Source organism: Vanellus vanellus, assembly GCF_965231255.1.
Source record: "Vanellus vanellus genome assembly, chromosome: 10".
NCBI classification, from domain to species: domain Eukaryota; kingdom Metazoa; phylum Chordata; class Aves; order Charadriiformes; family Charadriidae; genus Vanellus; species Vanellus vanellus.
This window is the reverse complement of record NC_138915.1, coordinates 12,520,070-12,536,314: the sequence shown is the minus strand read 5'-3', so window position 1 is coordinate 12,536,314 and position 16,245 is coordinate 12,520,070. Positions and strand designations below refer to the sequence as shown.

At 55.0% G+C, this 16,245-nt stretch overlaps 1 protein-coding gene across 1 annotated transcript; it reads right to left on the bottom strand.

Moving 5' to 3' along the window:
* Window positions 1-14,421: 14,421 nt before the first annotated feature.
* CLDN2 (claudin 2) lies at window positions 14,422-15,197 on the bottom strand (the record flags this gene model as incomplete). Its single annotated transcript, XM_082488282.1, has 1 exon — window positions 14,422-15,197. One exon carries the CDS (start codon window positions 15,195-15,197, stop codon window positions 14,502-14,504), a length of 696 nt encoding a protein of 231 aa, XP_082344408.1. The 3' UTR covers window positions 14,422-14,501.
* Between the last annotated feature and the right edge of the window lie 1,048 nt (window positions 15,198-16,245).

Below are 16,245 nucleotides of genomic sequence, written 5' to 3'. Positions count from 1 at the left end.
TAAATGGACTGTGGGATTCGTGAGTACCTTCAGACTGACCTGGCTCAACTGAGCAATCAGCAAGGTGGTGGCAGACCAGAGCAAGCAAGCCAGGTGCTGTAGAAGGAGTAATTAGGATTGCCTAGGTGTACGGATAATTTCTAAGTTAGCAGTTATCGTCTGAGACCTAAGAATGTCTTGGGCAGTTCAGTGAAAACACCTGTGCAGTACTTGGGGCTGCCAAAAAAGTAACAGTTACATTTCTGTTTTAAACCTGTGTATGCAGGATTTTTATCTTGTGCTTCAGGACATCACTGCAAATACACAGTGGTGTGTAGAACTTTTCCTATAGACTGTTTCCACGTAACTCACGACTGTGACAGTTCCTTTCCTTTGAAGCAGCTGGTATTAGCGGTCTATGCTGCCCACGGGGGTTACGATGCTTTTCTCTGTCAACTCAAAACTGAAGCAGAAATGTCTGGCGCAATACGCGGTGTGCTGAACATATCAAGGGCTGTCATTCACGCTTTTTAAAGCCCACTTCTCCCCCAGGTGGTGTCCCCTGCATCAATGCCTTGGCCTGCTTGGACCAGCAGTTTCAACCATACTGTGAAGCTGAAGGCTGAAGAAAAAGGTGCCCATGGGACTGCTGCCTTTCCCCCTTTTCTCAAAAAGATGGCTGCAGTCCAAAGAAGAGATGGACCTCAGGAGAAAGCCAGACCCTTAACAGCAAGGTAAGTGGTAGATTGCAGGTTACTACCCCCCACCATGTTCTGTCCTCTGTGCCTTGTCTGGGGTCTGTACTGAGGCTATGTGGAAGTCCTTGGTGAGACGCAGTTTGCTGGAAGGAGCCCTGGCCAGAGCTAGTGGATCTGTCCTGGGTTGTCTTCTCTTCCCTCCCTTTTGGAGAGAGGGATCTGCAGGACTCAAATGCTCCTTCATCCTCCTGTGTCCAGACAGAGAAGGGGAGCAGGGTGGAACAGAGGGAGGACAGAAATCCTTGCCAAGTTGGTGTTTTTCAGTCCTCCTGGTTTCTGTGTATCAGTGTTAACACCCTTGCACCCCTGTGAGCCAAATTCATCTCCGTGTGTACAGTTCTCCAGCCCCGTGGCCAGTCTGGACGGCAGCTGACGTGACTGCCTCTCCACTGCTGGAGCACTCAGCTCTGTCTGTCTATGACTTGTTCTTTACAGAGGACATCTTTACCCAAGAGAAGCCAGATACCTGTAGGCTTCCAGCAAGGAAGCAGGTTTCTGGCTGAAAGAATTTCTCTGCCTAAGTCTCGCGTTCTCTGTAACATTTGGGGGGAAGGGAGGGAGGTGTGAGACTGTATTTATTTATTTACTTATTTTCGACTTGTCTCTTCCACACCCACCCCCGTCCCCCACCAAAACCCTTACTGCCCATGTCATGAGAGAGCAATGTGGGCTGCTCCCACACGGTGGCACTACTTGCCTGGCTGAGGGGGCTACCTGGCTGTGTCCCGCACTTGCCCCCCTGGGCCTGCCCACCGGTTGCCCAGGGAGAGGCCTGCGGTGGGGCTGCTGGGTTGTCATGAGAGCAGTAGAGTGGACCCTGGCACCTCTCTCCCTGGGGCCCTCCGCACATGATGCGGCTGGTTGGTGGATCACAGATATACTTGGTTGACCTTCTGCTCCCCCTTGCAGGATCTTGGGGCAGGAGAAGGCCACTGGGTTACACCAGCTTTGAAAGCATTGTGTGATAAGAACAGTCCTGCTCGTCCCCGGCTAGCTCAGAGCAGTAATTCTCAAAACTGCTTCTCTCACCATGATGAGACACCTCCTGTTGCTCTACAGTGCTATTTTTTAGTGTTGTGACTAAAATAGCCTTGATAACACAACCATGTTTTTTTTATTGCTTGCACAGAGTCAAGGCCTTTTCTGCTCCTCACACCCCCCACCAGCGAGCAGGCTTGGGGGGACAAGAAGCTGGGAGGGACAGCTGACCCCAACTGACCAAAGGGACATTCCAGACCGTATGATGTCATACCCAGCGTGTAAAGCTGGGGGAAGAAGAAGGAAGGGGGGGATGTTTGGAGTGATGGTGTTTGTCTTCTCACGTAACCATTACACGTGATGGAGCCCCGCTCTCCCGGAGATGGCTGAACACCTGCTTGCCAGTGGGAAGTAGTGAATGAATGCCTTATTTTGCTTTGCTTGCGTGCGCGACTTTTGCTTTACCTATTAAACTGTCTTTAGCCCAACCCATGAGTTTTCTTACCGTTACCCTCCTGACTCTCTCCCCCATCCCACTGGGGAGGAGTGAGTGAGTGGCTGTGTGGGGCTTAGTTGCCAGCCAGGGTTAAACCACAGCAGTCCTTTTTGGTGCCTAACTTGGGGCATGAAGGGTTCAAGATAACGACAGACTTGAGTGGAATGTGCTAGATTGAATTAATAGCTGTTATTGCTGTTTAGCTATTAATTGACAGGCTCCTGTGCTTGCCATGGGTCTTGCTTGCCTTACTGTATATGAGAATCCAGTGCTTTTTAGGGGCTGAAATTTGCCTTTGTTGCTCACTGTACTGCTTATCATCTTACCGTGCTGTGCCTGGGAACGTTTTTGATAACAGCAATGGCGATGTGCCTGGGCTGGCAGATGGCCAGGGCATTGCTGCTGTTTCTGTGCTCCGTACCGGACAGGCTGGAACTCTGGTGTGAACCGGAGTCAAAGGGACTGTGACCTATGGATGAGTCCCCCTGGGAGCAGGACATCCCGAAGTGTCTGTGACCATGAATAAGTCCACACCAGAGCAGGTACACCACAAAGCATTTGTAGCTGTGGATAAGTCCGTGCTGCAGTAGGTACACCTTGAAGCATCAGTGGCTGTGCATGAGGTCATGATGGAACACCTCAAAGTCCACGACACCCCTGAAGGGACTGTGGCCATGGCCATGTTGGAGCAGGTTCACTCCTGAAGGCATTGTGGCCCATTGATAAGGCCACGCTGGAACAGGTGCACCTCAAAGTGACTGTGGCTGTGGGTAAGTCTTACACTGCAGCAGGTACACCCCTGAAGAGACTGTGGCTCATAGATAAGGCTCCACTTGGAGCAGGTACACCCTAAGGGATTGTGATCCATGGACAAATCCAAGCCACAGCAGGGGCAAGGGCAGGAGTTCATTGCAACATTAAACCCTATAACCGGACCCAACAGGACCAGAGGTGAAGATTGCAGTGGATATACCTTACTATATTACAATAGCAGGAATTACTATAGCGGGAATGACCTGAACCAGTGGAGGACAAGCCTTACAAGAAGCAGTGCGACTGCAGCAGTGACCCGACCTGAGCTGGTTTTGGTGCCAAATAACTCCACATGGTCTCTAAACACCTGCCTGCTGATGGGAAGTATTGAATCAATTCCTTATTTTGCCTTGCTTGTGTTCCTGTCTTTTGCTTTAGCTACTAAACTGTCTTTATCTCAGCTCGCAGGTTTTCTAACATTTACGCTTCTAATTTCTCTCCCCCATCCCTCTTGGGGGCAGAGTTAGCGAGCGGCTGTGTGGGGCTTAGTTGATGGCCAAGGATAAACCACAACACCAATTAAAACAATTCCTGTGCATGCATCCTCCTCCCATTTCAGGTGGAGAAAACTGAGCATGAGGAGTGTCGCCTGAAAACAGAGTTACTGAAATACCAACAGGAACTGGCGCTGCTCTGAGCTCAGAAGACGGCAGGCGTGCCCTGCAGCAGGAAACACACGTGTTACTGCCAAGCTGTGTGGCAGAATGGAAAGCAAAGCCGGCGAGGTCCGCAGAGGAGAAGGCTGAACTGATGGAGAGAGTCAAGAACACAGAGATGCACTTAGGGGTGCTGAGGGAGGCACAGGTTTCCTGCAGGGGCCCAGAGGAAGAAGATGGGAAGAGGTCAGGGCTGTGGGTTGGCTGGTTGGCAGTCCCTCTTATTCCTAAGGCGAGGGGAGAGGGCAGGAGCCATCCTGAGCTGCTGTTTCCATAGGACACTGCCTCCCTGGTATCCGTCACCCTGCTGTATGGGTAACTGGGTTATAAGTGAGGATCCCGCAGTTGTGAGGAGGTGGAATCACCAGATGAATCCAAGCAATTGACCTGGCTTCAAAGATACCCTACAGAAAGGTGCTTTGTCCATACTGTCTCTGTCCTATACCTCACCGCTGGATCCCTCACATGGTGTTGGGGCTGTAATGGAGATAAGCATGGGATGGAGCAAGGAACTATAGTGCACATGGTGCTCCTGGTAGGAAGGGGGATAGCAGCTGGGTGTGTGATGGGAGGTATCAGATCCAGGCTCCCACCACTGACGATCCTCTTGGCTTTTGCCCTCTTGCCCACAGTGTTATGGAGAAACTTAAGAACCTGCATGTGAATGTGACCTGGCCTCTCTCGTTCATCCTCCCACAGTTGGTACTCCAGGATATTAATTTTGAGTCAGATCAGGTAGACGAGATCTTGCAGATCATGTTGGAGGAGACAAACCTCACGTTGGACTAGTCCCCTCTCTCCTGCCACTGTGCCTTTTACACATGATCATTAATAAAACCCTGGTTTCTTTACTTGTGTTCTAGGTTATCATTCTGGTGGGGTACGGTGTTCTCCTCACCCTCTGGTTTTGCAGGACGGGCATGGCTCCTCTGCTCCCCATTGCTGGGGGATGGGGTTCCCCGGGTGGTGGAAACCCAGAGGAAGTGTGAGCAGAGCACGGGCATGGCTCTGCGCACAGCCAGGCTGGCTCATGCCTGGCCAGCACTCTGCCCCAACAGCCCCTCTGCTGCTCTCCTGAGCACTCTGGGTGAGAGCAGACTAACACAGCCGACTGTCTGCAGCATGGTGCTGAGGTTCAGGATTTGGGCCCTTTCCCTCTGGGAAGCAGTCTCGAGTCCGTAGGTCTGCTCAGCCCACGCAGCAGCTAAACTGGGTCCCTGCCTGCCTTTTCCTCTTGTGTGCGTCTGTTTGTTTGTTAAATAATGTAGCAACACAAGGTTACTTGAACTAAATTTATCTTCCCGTGTAGCTATGGGAACAGTCGGCGGTATGGTGACGCCGGGGCGTGCAGTCAGGTCTGCTGCGAGGCTCTGGGCTGGTGCGGCCGAGCCCGGCTTCTTTCAACAGATGCTGTCCTGCGTGGCAGCTTCACCTTTAAACTTTGGGTTTAGGCTTATTTTCTTAGACTCTTCTTTAGCCAGCAGCATGGCCATCCTTTGCACCTGGGAAATGTCGAGGACAATGGGGTGTTTGGAGAAAGACGTGGGGTTCGAGAGCAGCCAGACATGACACAGGGGAATGACTGCACTCAGACCAAAGGATGCTGCAGCTCCCTGTCCCACCTCAAGCATGGTTCATGGGGGAAAAAAATAAGGGCAAGTGAATATAATTCAATATTGTCCCAGCCCATGCTTATTTCCAGCTCAGAAGCTTCCTGAATCAAACATGGTTTCCTACGGGAATAAAATGACTGGTTTAAAGGAGCTGAGGAGAACCCCCCTTAGAGTCATGCATTCCCTGTCCTTCCTGAAGCGCGTTCTCTTGCCCAGATGGTGGGTATGGAGGAGAGGGCGCGTGGGTGGCCAGCACGGCATTGCTCCTTTGACTCAAACAATTCATTTATCCCAGAAAGGCACGAGACCATGTGACAGAAACCAGCGGCTTAGGTGGTATCACCAAACATACGTAATATGTGTTGCCTGAAAGTCGGAGTTGAGCAACACAGCTCTGTGGACAGCGAGTGCCCCATCCTGCAGGGTAAGGACTTTGCCACGTCCTTTCCCCCATGGCTGGACTTACACACATTACCGCATACGTTACTTTCACTGTTGCTAGTGGAGATAGAAAGGACGTGTCTATACAACTGCGTTTTTTCTGCAGGCTGTAGGTGCTGTCTCTCTGTCTACCGCTCCTGATTTCCTAACTGGTTGAATCCTCTTTTGGTTTTGGCTCGTGTTTCTGGATCTCAGAGCTGTTTATGTGACCTCTCTTGACATTTTCAGATTGTGCTGTTTACTGTGGTTTTAGGTCAGTACTGCAGGTGGTAACACTTGAGCTTGGAGGTAGCTCCCTTATCTCCCTCCATTCATGGTTTGAAGGTAGCATTTCTTATCTCCATTCATGTTTGGTTTTTTGCTTTTGACATCTCGCCAGCTGGTCCTTAAACCACAGGACTACGCCCCCATCGCGTTTAATTTCCAATAGAGCTGTTGAGGAGATTGAATCTGTAGCAGGATATCCCAATGAGTTGAAGTTTCCTTTCACAATGTCTGGGACACTTGCATTAGTTTTTATTAAATTATTGCATGAAGTGGTGTTTCTGAGGTGCAAAAATAGCCAGTGATCTTGGGCAGCTGTCATGCTTCTGATCACGCTAGGAAGTTTATCCCCAGCACCAGTCATCCTTTGAAAGCATCTACCCTGGGCAAGGGAAGAGGCAGACCTTTATTTTCTTCTTCCAAAGCTGCTTCTAAAGCAAGAAATGTCCACACCTCCTTCAGGTTTGATCTCAATGCTCTTCACAGCACATATGTGTTGAGCTCGTCATCTTAGCTGATGCTACTCCTCTTTGCATCTTGTTTATTCCATCCCTTTATAACTAGCTCTGGGGTCTGAGCTTTATCCCTAATACTACTTGGCCTTATCTTTTTAAAAGACTATTCACAGACATCCTCGATGTTTGTCATGTCGTGTGCAGAGCCCTCGGGCTAGAGCCCATCTTCAGGAGGGAGCCGGGGCAGAGCCTGCACAACCCAGAGCTCCTCCTGGTTAATTCCTGCCGCGCGGGGAAAGGAGAACGTGTTCACACGACGCACAGAAAACAGACGCTCAGGCGTCAGTGACAGGAATGGGCTCTGCTGAATGAGGAGGTGGTGAGCAAAGGGCAGCTTTGATGCAAGCATCAACCGGCAGAGCTCCGTGAGCCTATGGAAGCGTTTAACAGCTTGCGAACAGTTAGCGGGCCTCGTACTCTCACCTCGCTCGTGTCTCGCTTTACCAGCAAGGCAAAATATATGCTCGTTACAGCAATACGTGGGTCTTTTGACATTTCTTGAGCTGATTTGTTTTCCTCAGTGTAAAGAAATAACGCACAAAGTGGTTCTGCGATGGAGCGTTTCCTAAATGGATGTAACTTGGCAAACAGCGCAGCTATTAATTTTCCTCAGATAAGTTGGTATCAAAGTACCTGGTTTTGAAACTTGGCACTTCTCTTCTGCATCTTTCAAAGCTTGCTCAACAGTGCCCGTGCCGGGAGGCTGATGCTGTAGTAGTTTGGGCGGATTAAGTTGTGTAGTGAAGATAAATACTTATTGCAGGTGAGGAGGTCAGAAAAGCATCTCAAAGATAAGGCTCTTTAGCAAAATCTTCTCCTCCCAGAGTTCCCGCATCCTCCCTGAGGTACTGGCAGTACCGTGCTGTACCCCATGACATCCTGGGGCTGTAGCCAGCAGCCCTGGCAGGGCTCGGGGGGAAACCCAGCCTGTGCTGCCCTTGCTGCCCCGCGTTGCGTGAGAGGTGTGCGGAGCGGGCAGGTGGTGCGAGGAGCCAGGGACGAGCCGTGCCGCGTTTCCCCTCGGCTCACACTGCCGTGGGTGGTGCAGCGCTCTCCATCCCACGGGCGAGCGGGGAGCTTTAGCACTTTGTTTTATGGGCAGCCCCCCCTCTGCTTCGCAAAGATCTCCCATGGGAAAGGGTCGCTGCGCTCAGGGACGGCTGAGGATAAGACTGTTTCTTTGTACAAGACTCGTCTGCCTTTACAGTGTGTTTTGCTCTGGTTATTCCCTTTTTTCCCCTTTGAGGCTTTTACTCAGCCAGAAGTACTGAATTGTGTGGATTAGCTGCATCTGCCTGTGAGGTAAAAATTAGCTATTTTCAACTGCAGACTTATAAGCCAGAAATCAGCCTGTGTGGCTTTTGTGGGATGTTAGTCACCCTAGCACATCTGGGAGAGGGGATGTTTCGGTTTGGGGAAGGAGGCCATAACTCACAGCAAGACCCGTGTTTGTGAGCAGGGACATCAGCTACAGGGACGGGTGTCCTGTAGCCAGCTCTGCCCGGGGAGGTGGAAATTTAATGTGTGTTAGCAGTCTCCTGGCAGCCGCTGTTCTTCACGTCTTGATCCCTGGGACTGAGCTACAGGGACTTTGTGCCGGGTTGGCTTTGCAGCAGAGAGGTCCTTCCCCTTGCTGAGGAACATCCCCAATCCCAAAGCGCCTGCTCTCCTCACCTTCAAAACAAGGAGACAATTGTTTTTCCCCATCTGCTGTCTCTTCCCTGCCGGCCTCCCCCAGGCGCAGGCAGCCTGTGCCTCCTCTGCCTGCTGGGAGATGGAGAGAGCAGCCCTGCGCAGGCCAGCGGCCGGACCGGGGGTGAAACACCCTGCCAGTTGGCGATCTGGAAACACCATTAAAATAAAGAGGGGTCGGGAAGAGCAGAAGGCAAATGACGTTGCGTTAAGTGGTGGGGAAGATCAGAGGTTAATTGCCTCCTCGCCCGCCCGCCCACGCTCTGCGAGATGCGGTGCCTGGCCGCCGCCGCAGCCGGGGGGAAAATCCAAAGGCAAAGGGCAGCACCCTCGTTCCTGTAAAAGTGTACCGGAATAGCTCAAAGGGCACGGGGGCATCACGGTTGTGGAGCCACAATGGCTGCGGTCTGCCCTTACTCTGTAATGCCTGCAGACTCCCTGGGCTTCTCCACACCTTGGAAAATACCGAAGGCTGGAATTGCTCCCACCCCTCCAGAAGGAAAGGGCTAAAAATCTGGGTAATGAAAATCTATCTGTCGGAGCAATCTTGGGAGCACCTGCCAGGTGTAGCCAGTGGTGTGGGACTTTGCTCCAATGACCTGAAAAACCTAGAGACAGCTTTTCTAGGAAAGTGAGTTCAAGGTAATCATGCTCTTAGTGACGTGGGTCTTGTCCTGGTTTTAGCCTTTTTTAGCAGGCTGGACATCCCAGAAATAGATGGTGCATAAGTTCTGTGAAAAAAGGCACCTGCCTTGACTAAAGATTAGTTCTCCAGTGTGGGAAAAGCTTCATCAAAGCACAGCCTTCCTCTGAAACCCTGAGCAGAGAGCAGAGATAAGAGGCAACCCCAGAGCTGGTGAAGCCTCCCTGGTTTCTCTGCTCACAGGATGACTTCTTGTTTCTTCCAGACTCCTGGCACACAGCAGAAATTTTGGAAGGCCTCGGCGGTGTCTGGGGTCTGAACATCATCTAGGTATGAACCTAGGTTAGCAGCTGCTGAAATGTGGGTGCCCTCAAGTGTACCCCAAGCCTGGAGATGACAGGCTGGTAGACTGGATTGCTTGGGATGACTCTGAGGACCACCTAATGTGGTTGCAGCTCGATTTGTCCATGTAAGGGTGTTTGAGGTCCTCTGGTCTTCATCTCTTCTGTGCAGTGCGGTGCTGTTTAACCATTAATCAGCAGGGGAGCTGCTGAGGGTGCAGGACAAATTCTCTTCAATTCTCTAGGGCAGATTTTGGCAGGAGATGGAGTCTGTTTTCACCAATATTTCTATAAAATCCCTGGAAGAGCTTGTGGTTACACCACTATAAGAGTGTGTCTTGCTGATAAAGCTTATTTTGCTCACTGAATCAGTAGGTTCTACTGATAAAGCCTGCTCTCGCTGCTACAGATTGCACGTATGCTAGGTTTGCTGAGATCACTAACCTGAAACTCCTCTACCATAGATTGGACTCAAATTACGGAGAAATCTGGTTGTGATGTTAATGTAATGCCTGGAAGATCAAATCCCCATGTTCTCTTCACAGGTATCATGGCTTTCCGAGATAAACGCTTTTTATAACTCTCCTGATAGAGTTCTGAGCTGTTGTTCAAACCCAGCCAGGAAGGTGCTTTCTAGCAATCTCCTCTGGTGCACCCAAAGGTCTCTGTCCCCTACAGTGCCATGGAGTTCATTCTGCCCTGTTTCACTCATATCTTCCTTTAAAGATCAAAAGATCCTTTAAAGCACCCTTAAACAGATCTCTTCCAGGAAGCTATGGAAAACCATGAGTTTGTGGACAGCTTTTTCCTCTGACTGAAGGTTTTTTCCAAAGAGGACCTGATTTCTCACTACTCCTCACCTCCATTGCAATGTCTCCCATTAAAACCAGAAGACCCAGGCACCAGCTGTCTCCGGGCAGTCTCCTGGCTGTGTGAATCCAGACAGGGCCATCCCTAAGGCTTCGGGAGGGCAGGAAGACTTTGGAGGCAAAATGTGAGTGCGATTGCCAACTGAGCATCATAGATGCCCTGCGGTGAAACCATGAGGCTGTTTCCTGGTCTAGAGCATGGCCACCAGTGGGGACATCAGGTGAAGCCTGGGGCACGTCCGGGGGGAGGAGTGCATCTCCTATTCCCACCAGCACAGTCCATGACTTCAGCTGTTGCTTAGCCCAGCCCGGGAGTCAGGATTTGAAGTGCATGAGAGCAGCCCCTCTCCATAGTGCGTCCTCTGCTGCTCCTGAAAACACGGCTGTAACACCACAGGTAGGAAGAGTTCATCCTCTTCCATGCCAGCCCGGGCTTGTTGAGGGATTGGGAGGCTCCGGCGCAGCACGGGAGGCGGCTGGGAGTGTGCTGTGGCTGGGTGGAGGAATGTGGAGACTCTTTCCAAGTGCCTTGGCCCATCAAGAACTTGGCCTGAGTTTTCTTCTCCCTGCTGCCTCTCCTATCTGAGCACTTCCCGGGGGCTGCGGGCAGAGACGGGCTCTCCCAGCACCTGGCCCGATACTCCTCAGAGAGCTTGCATGGATTATTTGCTGCTGTTTCAGATCAGCGGTGCTAGGCAGGAGCGAGAGGCAGGTCAGAAGGTGCTAAGCTCTGCTTGCCTGGAGGGCTCCAGGGAGGCAGAAGGCATGGGATCTGGCTGGGTCTGGGACAAACCTGTGCCCTTTTGCCCCCCCGGGCACCCCTACCCAGTGCTCTGCAAGGGAAGAGGCTCTGCTGGCATGGGGCAGCGGCCGGGACGGGGAAGCAGGAGGGGGCTTTGGCCAGAGCATCGCCAGGGGTGCTGTGGGTGGGGGTGGCCGGTGGGCAAGGGCTGGCTGCAAAGGGCTTGGAGATGAGCATGTGTCATTCCCTCTTTGGAAGAAGAAGCTGGGACTTTTTGCATGTTTCTTGTGCCCACCCGATGGGGTTGCAGCCCCCGGCCCAGGCACGGCTGCAGGTTTGGGTGTGCTGAGTGTTTATAGTGCCTCTATTGCTTTTGAAGATAAGGACATGTTGGTATTTCATTGCCCCCTTTCTTCATCTGAGGCACCATCCAGAGCGAGGAGAAGAGAGGGGAAGGACTCGTTTCCTTATGATGGGGGATTGGTTGTGGCAGCCCGGCCCTCCGGCGAGGGGCTGCCGGGCTCCCTGCTCCACCATGTCCTGCAAGGTGAGGGCTCCTGCCCCGGAGCTCGGAGGAGGGAGCCATTCCCCACCCAGCCCTCTTCCCACCCCTCCTCTGCTTTCCTCCGTGGCTGCCCGTCCCCCTGAGCATCCCGCTCCCATCCTGAGCTGGGGCCGTGCTCCTCCGTGGCATTCCTGTGGGAATACCTGGAGCACCCTCAGCTCTTCCCGCTGAGCTGGTGAGGGGCCAGAGGCGAGGCGAGGGGCCGGCTCTGCACGGCGCCGGCTGGCTCGGCTCCATCCCTTCGCTCACGCTCGCCGTTGGCAGGGCTGGCTCCCGGGGCGCTCTGGGCTCCCGTTCTCTCTGGCCCTGGGCTGGGCCGCATCCAGCCTGCCCTCAGGGACCCGGCTTATCGGTAACGGGGAACGTGGCTATTGCGCGAGGCAGAGATAACCACCTCATTTGTGCACTCGGTGTCCTTCCCTTCCCCATCCTCCGCTCCTGCTGGCAAAGAAGCGGAAAGCCCTTTTCAACCTGCCTTACCCTGTCGCCAAGTTCCACATCTTTTGGGTGCGTTCAAGTTAGAGGCCAGGAGAGCTGGAGGGGAGAAAGCTTCACCTCCCTGCGCCCACCCGGGCTTAGCGCAGGGGCTGCCCCTCAGCGGGGCTGGAGGCGTGGGGGGGCTGGGGAAGGCTCGCCCCCTTTTCGGTGTGATGCTCTTCAGCTCCTCTCCTGCTGTGCCGCAGCTGAAGCTGATGTGCTGCACCCACGGAACAGGGGGGTCTGGCTTTGCACAGGTGATTACGAAACCCAAGGGGGTTTGGGGGATGTTGGGGGCACTCGCAGTGCCCCTGCCCTGTGCCCGTCTGCCCAAATCACGGGTGTTTCTGTAGCTGAGCTTCTCGCTCTGCCTCCCCCTGTCTGTGCCGGCTGCCTCTCCCCTTTGGGGGAAAGCCGTGCAAAAGCCGACTCCTCTAAAACCAGAAATCTTCCCTTTTGCTGCGTGAATCAAAGTGTTAATAAGCCCCACGGCAATCAAAGTCTGAATCGAGCGTTTTCAAATGCCCCTTTGTTTAATTAGCAGAGCCCCTGCCTGCAGACACAGGCAGCGCTGTCTGGCCCCGCAGCCAGGGGTGGGAGGCGAGGGCTGAGGACGCGGCGCCCAGGAATTCCTCCTCGTCGGAGGCGCGACCTCTCGTACCAACTATTTTCTCGCCTCCTCTCTGCGTCAGCTGCCCAGAAACAAAACATTTACAGCCGAAGGACTTAAGTGAACTCGCGGCATCTCCTGGGGGGCTGCAGCTGCCGGGCTAAGCCCCCTGGATGCTTTCCATCCTCTTTTCCCCAGGGCAGCAAGAAGTAACTCAGCCGGTCCGGGGCTGAGGCGGCGCTTTGTCCCTTGGCCATGGAAAGAGGGTGACTGGCCTTTGCCTTGAAATCCCCCCGGGTCCCGTCCAGCGAGCGTCACCCCAGGGATGGTTCCCCAGGTGGCCCCTTTCTCGGTGAGGAGGGGAGAAAGCGTGACTCGCTGTTATCAGGAGCGTGTTAACACCATGGCAAATGTGATTTCACTGGTGCAAGGGCAATGGTGGTGATGTTTGAGCGGGAAACACAGTCCCCTCCTCTCTGGGACCTAATCTAAATTGCTTTACGAGGGGGCAGCAGATAGACCAAAGCCTCCTGCTCCCCGGAGGACAGGAAGGCAGAACAAGGAGGTCCCCGGGCTGCCCTGTGCGGTGGCACGGCAGCGCAGAGGTTATCTCGCCTCCGGCGGTGAGATGTCAAAGGGGACAGGGTGGTTAAAAGGTACTTGCTCCCTGGTGGGCTGCAGGGCTGGGCTGCCTGCACCTCCTCTCATCCCGCCGTGCCCGGGCACATGCCCGGCATCCCCCAGTGCCACCAGCAGCCCATGCGAGTTGTCGTGCTGCCACTGCTGTGCAGGGCTGCAACCACGCAGCATGTCCTGCCACTGCCGAAGGGTCATGTGGAGCAGTCTTGGTCCCTGCCTGCCCATCCCTTGGAGCTCACCGGTGTCTCACTGGTGGTGCTTTTTCTCCCAAAACAGTCCCTGCAATGACCCCTGGACTCAGGACCCACCTGCAAGACCCCTCTGCAGCTGTGTTGGGGTGCGCAGCCCATGCCATGGCTAGTGGCTGCCTTGGGTGCTTGGAGCCGTGTTGCCTCCTGGGTGCCAGCGCTCACAGCATCGTGGGATGGAGATGCGGTGATGCTGGGGCTCTCCCCACTGCCTGGGGACCTTGAGGTGCCACATGCAACCAGGGGCAGTGAATCCCCCTGTGGGCACTCCGGTCCCAGTGATACCTGCACCCTTAGAATCGAGCAGGGCTGGGGGGGGATGGATGACATTGCCTGCTGTTAGCCCCTGGGGTGTTGTGCTTGCCCCCACCGGCACCCTTGCAGTAGTGGCACATGGCAACCTCCCAGCGTGGTGCCCAGAGACAAACTGTGTAGGGTTTTTTTTGTGTAGATTATGCACACACCTCCCCCCCCCCCCCCCCCCCCGCCCAACAGCACTCCCACCCACCTGGGCTCCCGGGTGGCAAAGCCATGGGGTGGGGGGGGGACAGGCCAGAACAAGGGCTGGCAATGCCCTCTGCCCTATGGACCTCCCAGTCAGGCAAGCATGACCCCCCCCCCCCCAGCTCACTCTGCCGGGGGAGCTGCCAGGGCCCCTCGCTGCCGGAGGAAAGCTCAGCCACAGCCTGGCTAGAAACACAGATTTATTGCGACATCGGTTTGCAACCAGCACTCAACCGCCCCAGCAGCAAGTCTGGACCCATGTAGATGCCCTGACCCCCCTGTAATGCCTCTGCGGCCAGTGGGCTGGTCCCCGGGGGCATAAGCCACCCATCCCCATCCAGGCAGGCTCGCTGGGGCTGCGGGCTGGGGTCCTGCTGTGCCAGGGGCTGCCTGTGGGCTGGCAGCATGGAGGAGGGAACAGAAGCCAGATTTGGGGTCCTTCGCTGATGTAAGCCACCAGCTGGGATCTCCGAGCAGTCACAAGTCTCTCAGGATCCCTGGGGAGAGAGCAGGGTCAAACCCCCCCAAGATTTGTGAGTGAAAGGGCTGAGCACGGGAGGTGCCGCTGTGTCCTTTCCTCTTCCCGCGCTCCCTCGGTGCCAGCCCAGATGCTTTGGGGTGCTGGGAGAGGTGCCAACCTGGTTTTCATCTGCAGCTGCTACACGTATCCCGTCAGGTTGTAGGAGTTCAGCTCGCTCTTGGTCTTCTGCGCCTGGATGACGGAGGGCCGGGGACTCTTGCCTGCCAGCAGCCGAGGCTGGTAGGTGCTTGTGTACGTGGCTGTCTGGTCTCGGGCAGGGCAGGAGGTGCAGAGGATGAAGCCACCAACAAGGGAGAGGAGGGAGGAGATGATGCCCAGGTAAAGCGCCTCCCCGAGCTCAAACTTTATACTGTCGGGGAGGATGGGATTGTGGAAATCCCGCAGCACCACATGGATGTTCCACACCAGTGGGATGAAGCAGAGCAGCCCCCCGAGGATGAAGACCGCACCGCCCGCTACTGCCACCCGGTCCTTGCCCGGTGAGCCCTGGTTGAAGACGGTGCACCTCATGCCCACGACGGTGAGGAGGCAGGCAAGGGAGGAGATGGCGCAGGAGCTCACCATCAGGGCTTGGGCTGCCTGGACGTCGGCAGGCAGGTTGAGCAGGGAGCTGTAGATGTCGCACTGGGTGATGCCCGTGCTGTATGTAGCGCACTCCATCCACAGCCCCTTGGTGAAGCTCACGGCTGTCACGATGCTGGAGCCAATGTAGGAGCTGGTCTTCCAGCTGGGCAGCAGCGTGGCAATCAGCGTGCCAATGTAGCCCAGGAAGGCCACGGTGTAGCCCAGCAGCTGGAGCCCCATGGAGACCATGGTGGGTGCTGGCTGTCACCTCCCTGGGGCTCGTGGCTTCTCACCCGGCTTGCCAGCGCCTCGCTCCCGCGCGCTTACCTTCCCATGGCCCTGCCAGCAGCTCCGCTCGCGGCACCGCAGCTCCACCCCACTCCTGGGGGTGCTGGTTTTGTGCGGGCACCGACGTGTGGGTGGGAGCCGGGGGGAGGAGAGGTTACCTGCAAAGAGTGGAAAGCAATCCCTCCCCGATTAACGATTGACCCAAGCCTGCGGAGGAGCGCCAAGTGCCCTTTCACCTCCGCTATCTCCCCAGCCAGACTTCAGAGGCAGAGCAGCACTGCCCGGGAAGGACGCCAAAGCCCTCCCTTGCGCTGGGGCTGTGGGCAGGGATGGAGAGCCAGATGCTGATGGGGAAAGTGCCCGCTGCCTTCCTGGGGGTCTCTTGTCTTCTGCAGTATCCTGAGCCCAGGAAGCCAAAAAGCTACAGCTGCACCCAGTTACTTGGGACTTGCCAGAGGTGATTTCAGGTGGTGGCCCTGAGGTTTCCCCAGCCAAGGAAGGGGGATATCATCTCCTCCCCATCTGCACGGGGCTCACTCAAGGCATCTGCAGCCACCCACCACACTTCCTGAGCTGCTGAGGATCCGGCGGGACAATGGGATGTGCCCACCTGAGATTGAACCATGGTTATCAACCTTTCTGTGCTGCTGGGGACAACGATGGAGAGGGATGCATGTGACAGTGACGCCTGCATCCCTAGGAGAGCCCGGAGGTCCACAGAGGGCAGAATTACATCAGGGCAAAGAACGCTGGCAGCGACTTGGGGATGCTTCCCTGAAGTGCCCCGGCTGAGCAGGGCAACCCATCCCTCGGTGGGGTGAGCACACTGGGGCGCAGCTTGTGCTCGCTGCCGGCAGCGGGGATTTTTCTGCTAGTGCCATCTCCTGCCTGCAGCCCTGGGCGGGGGCGGGGGGTTGGCAGAGGCAGTGGAGTGGGGTGGTTTGTTTTCCCTTTGCCTTGTTTCAAAATTCCCCCTCCCGCTGCGTCTTGCGAAACCAGACTGAGCCCA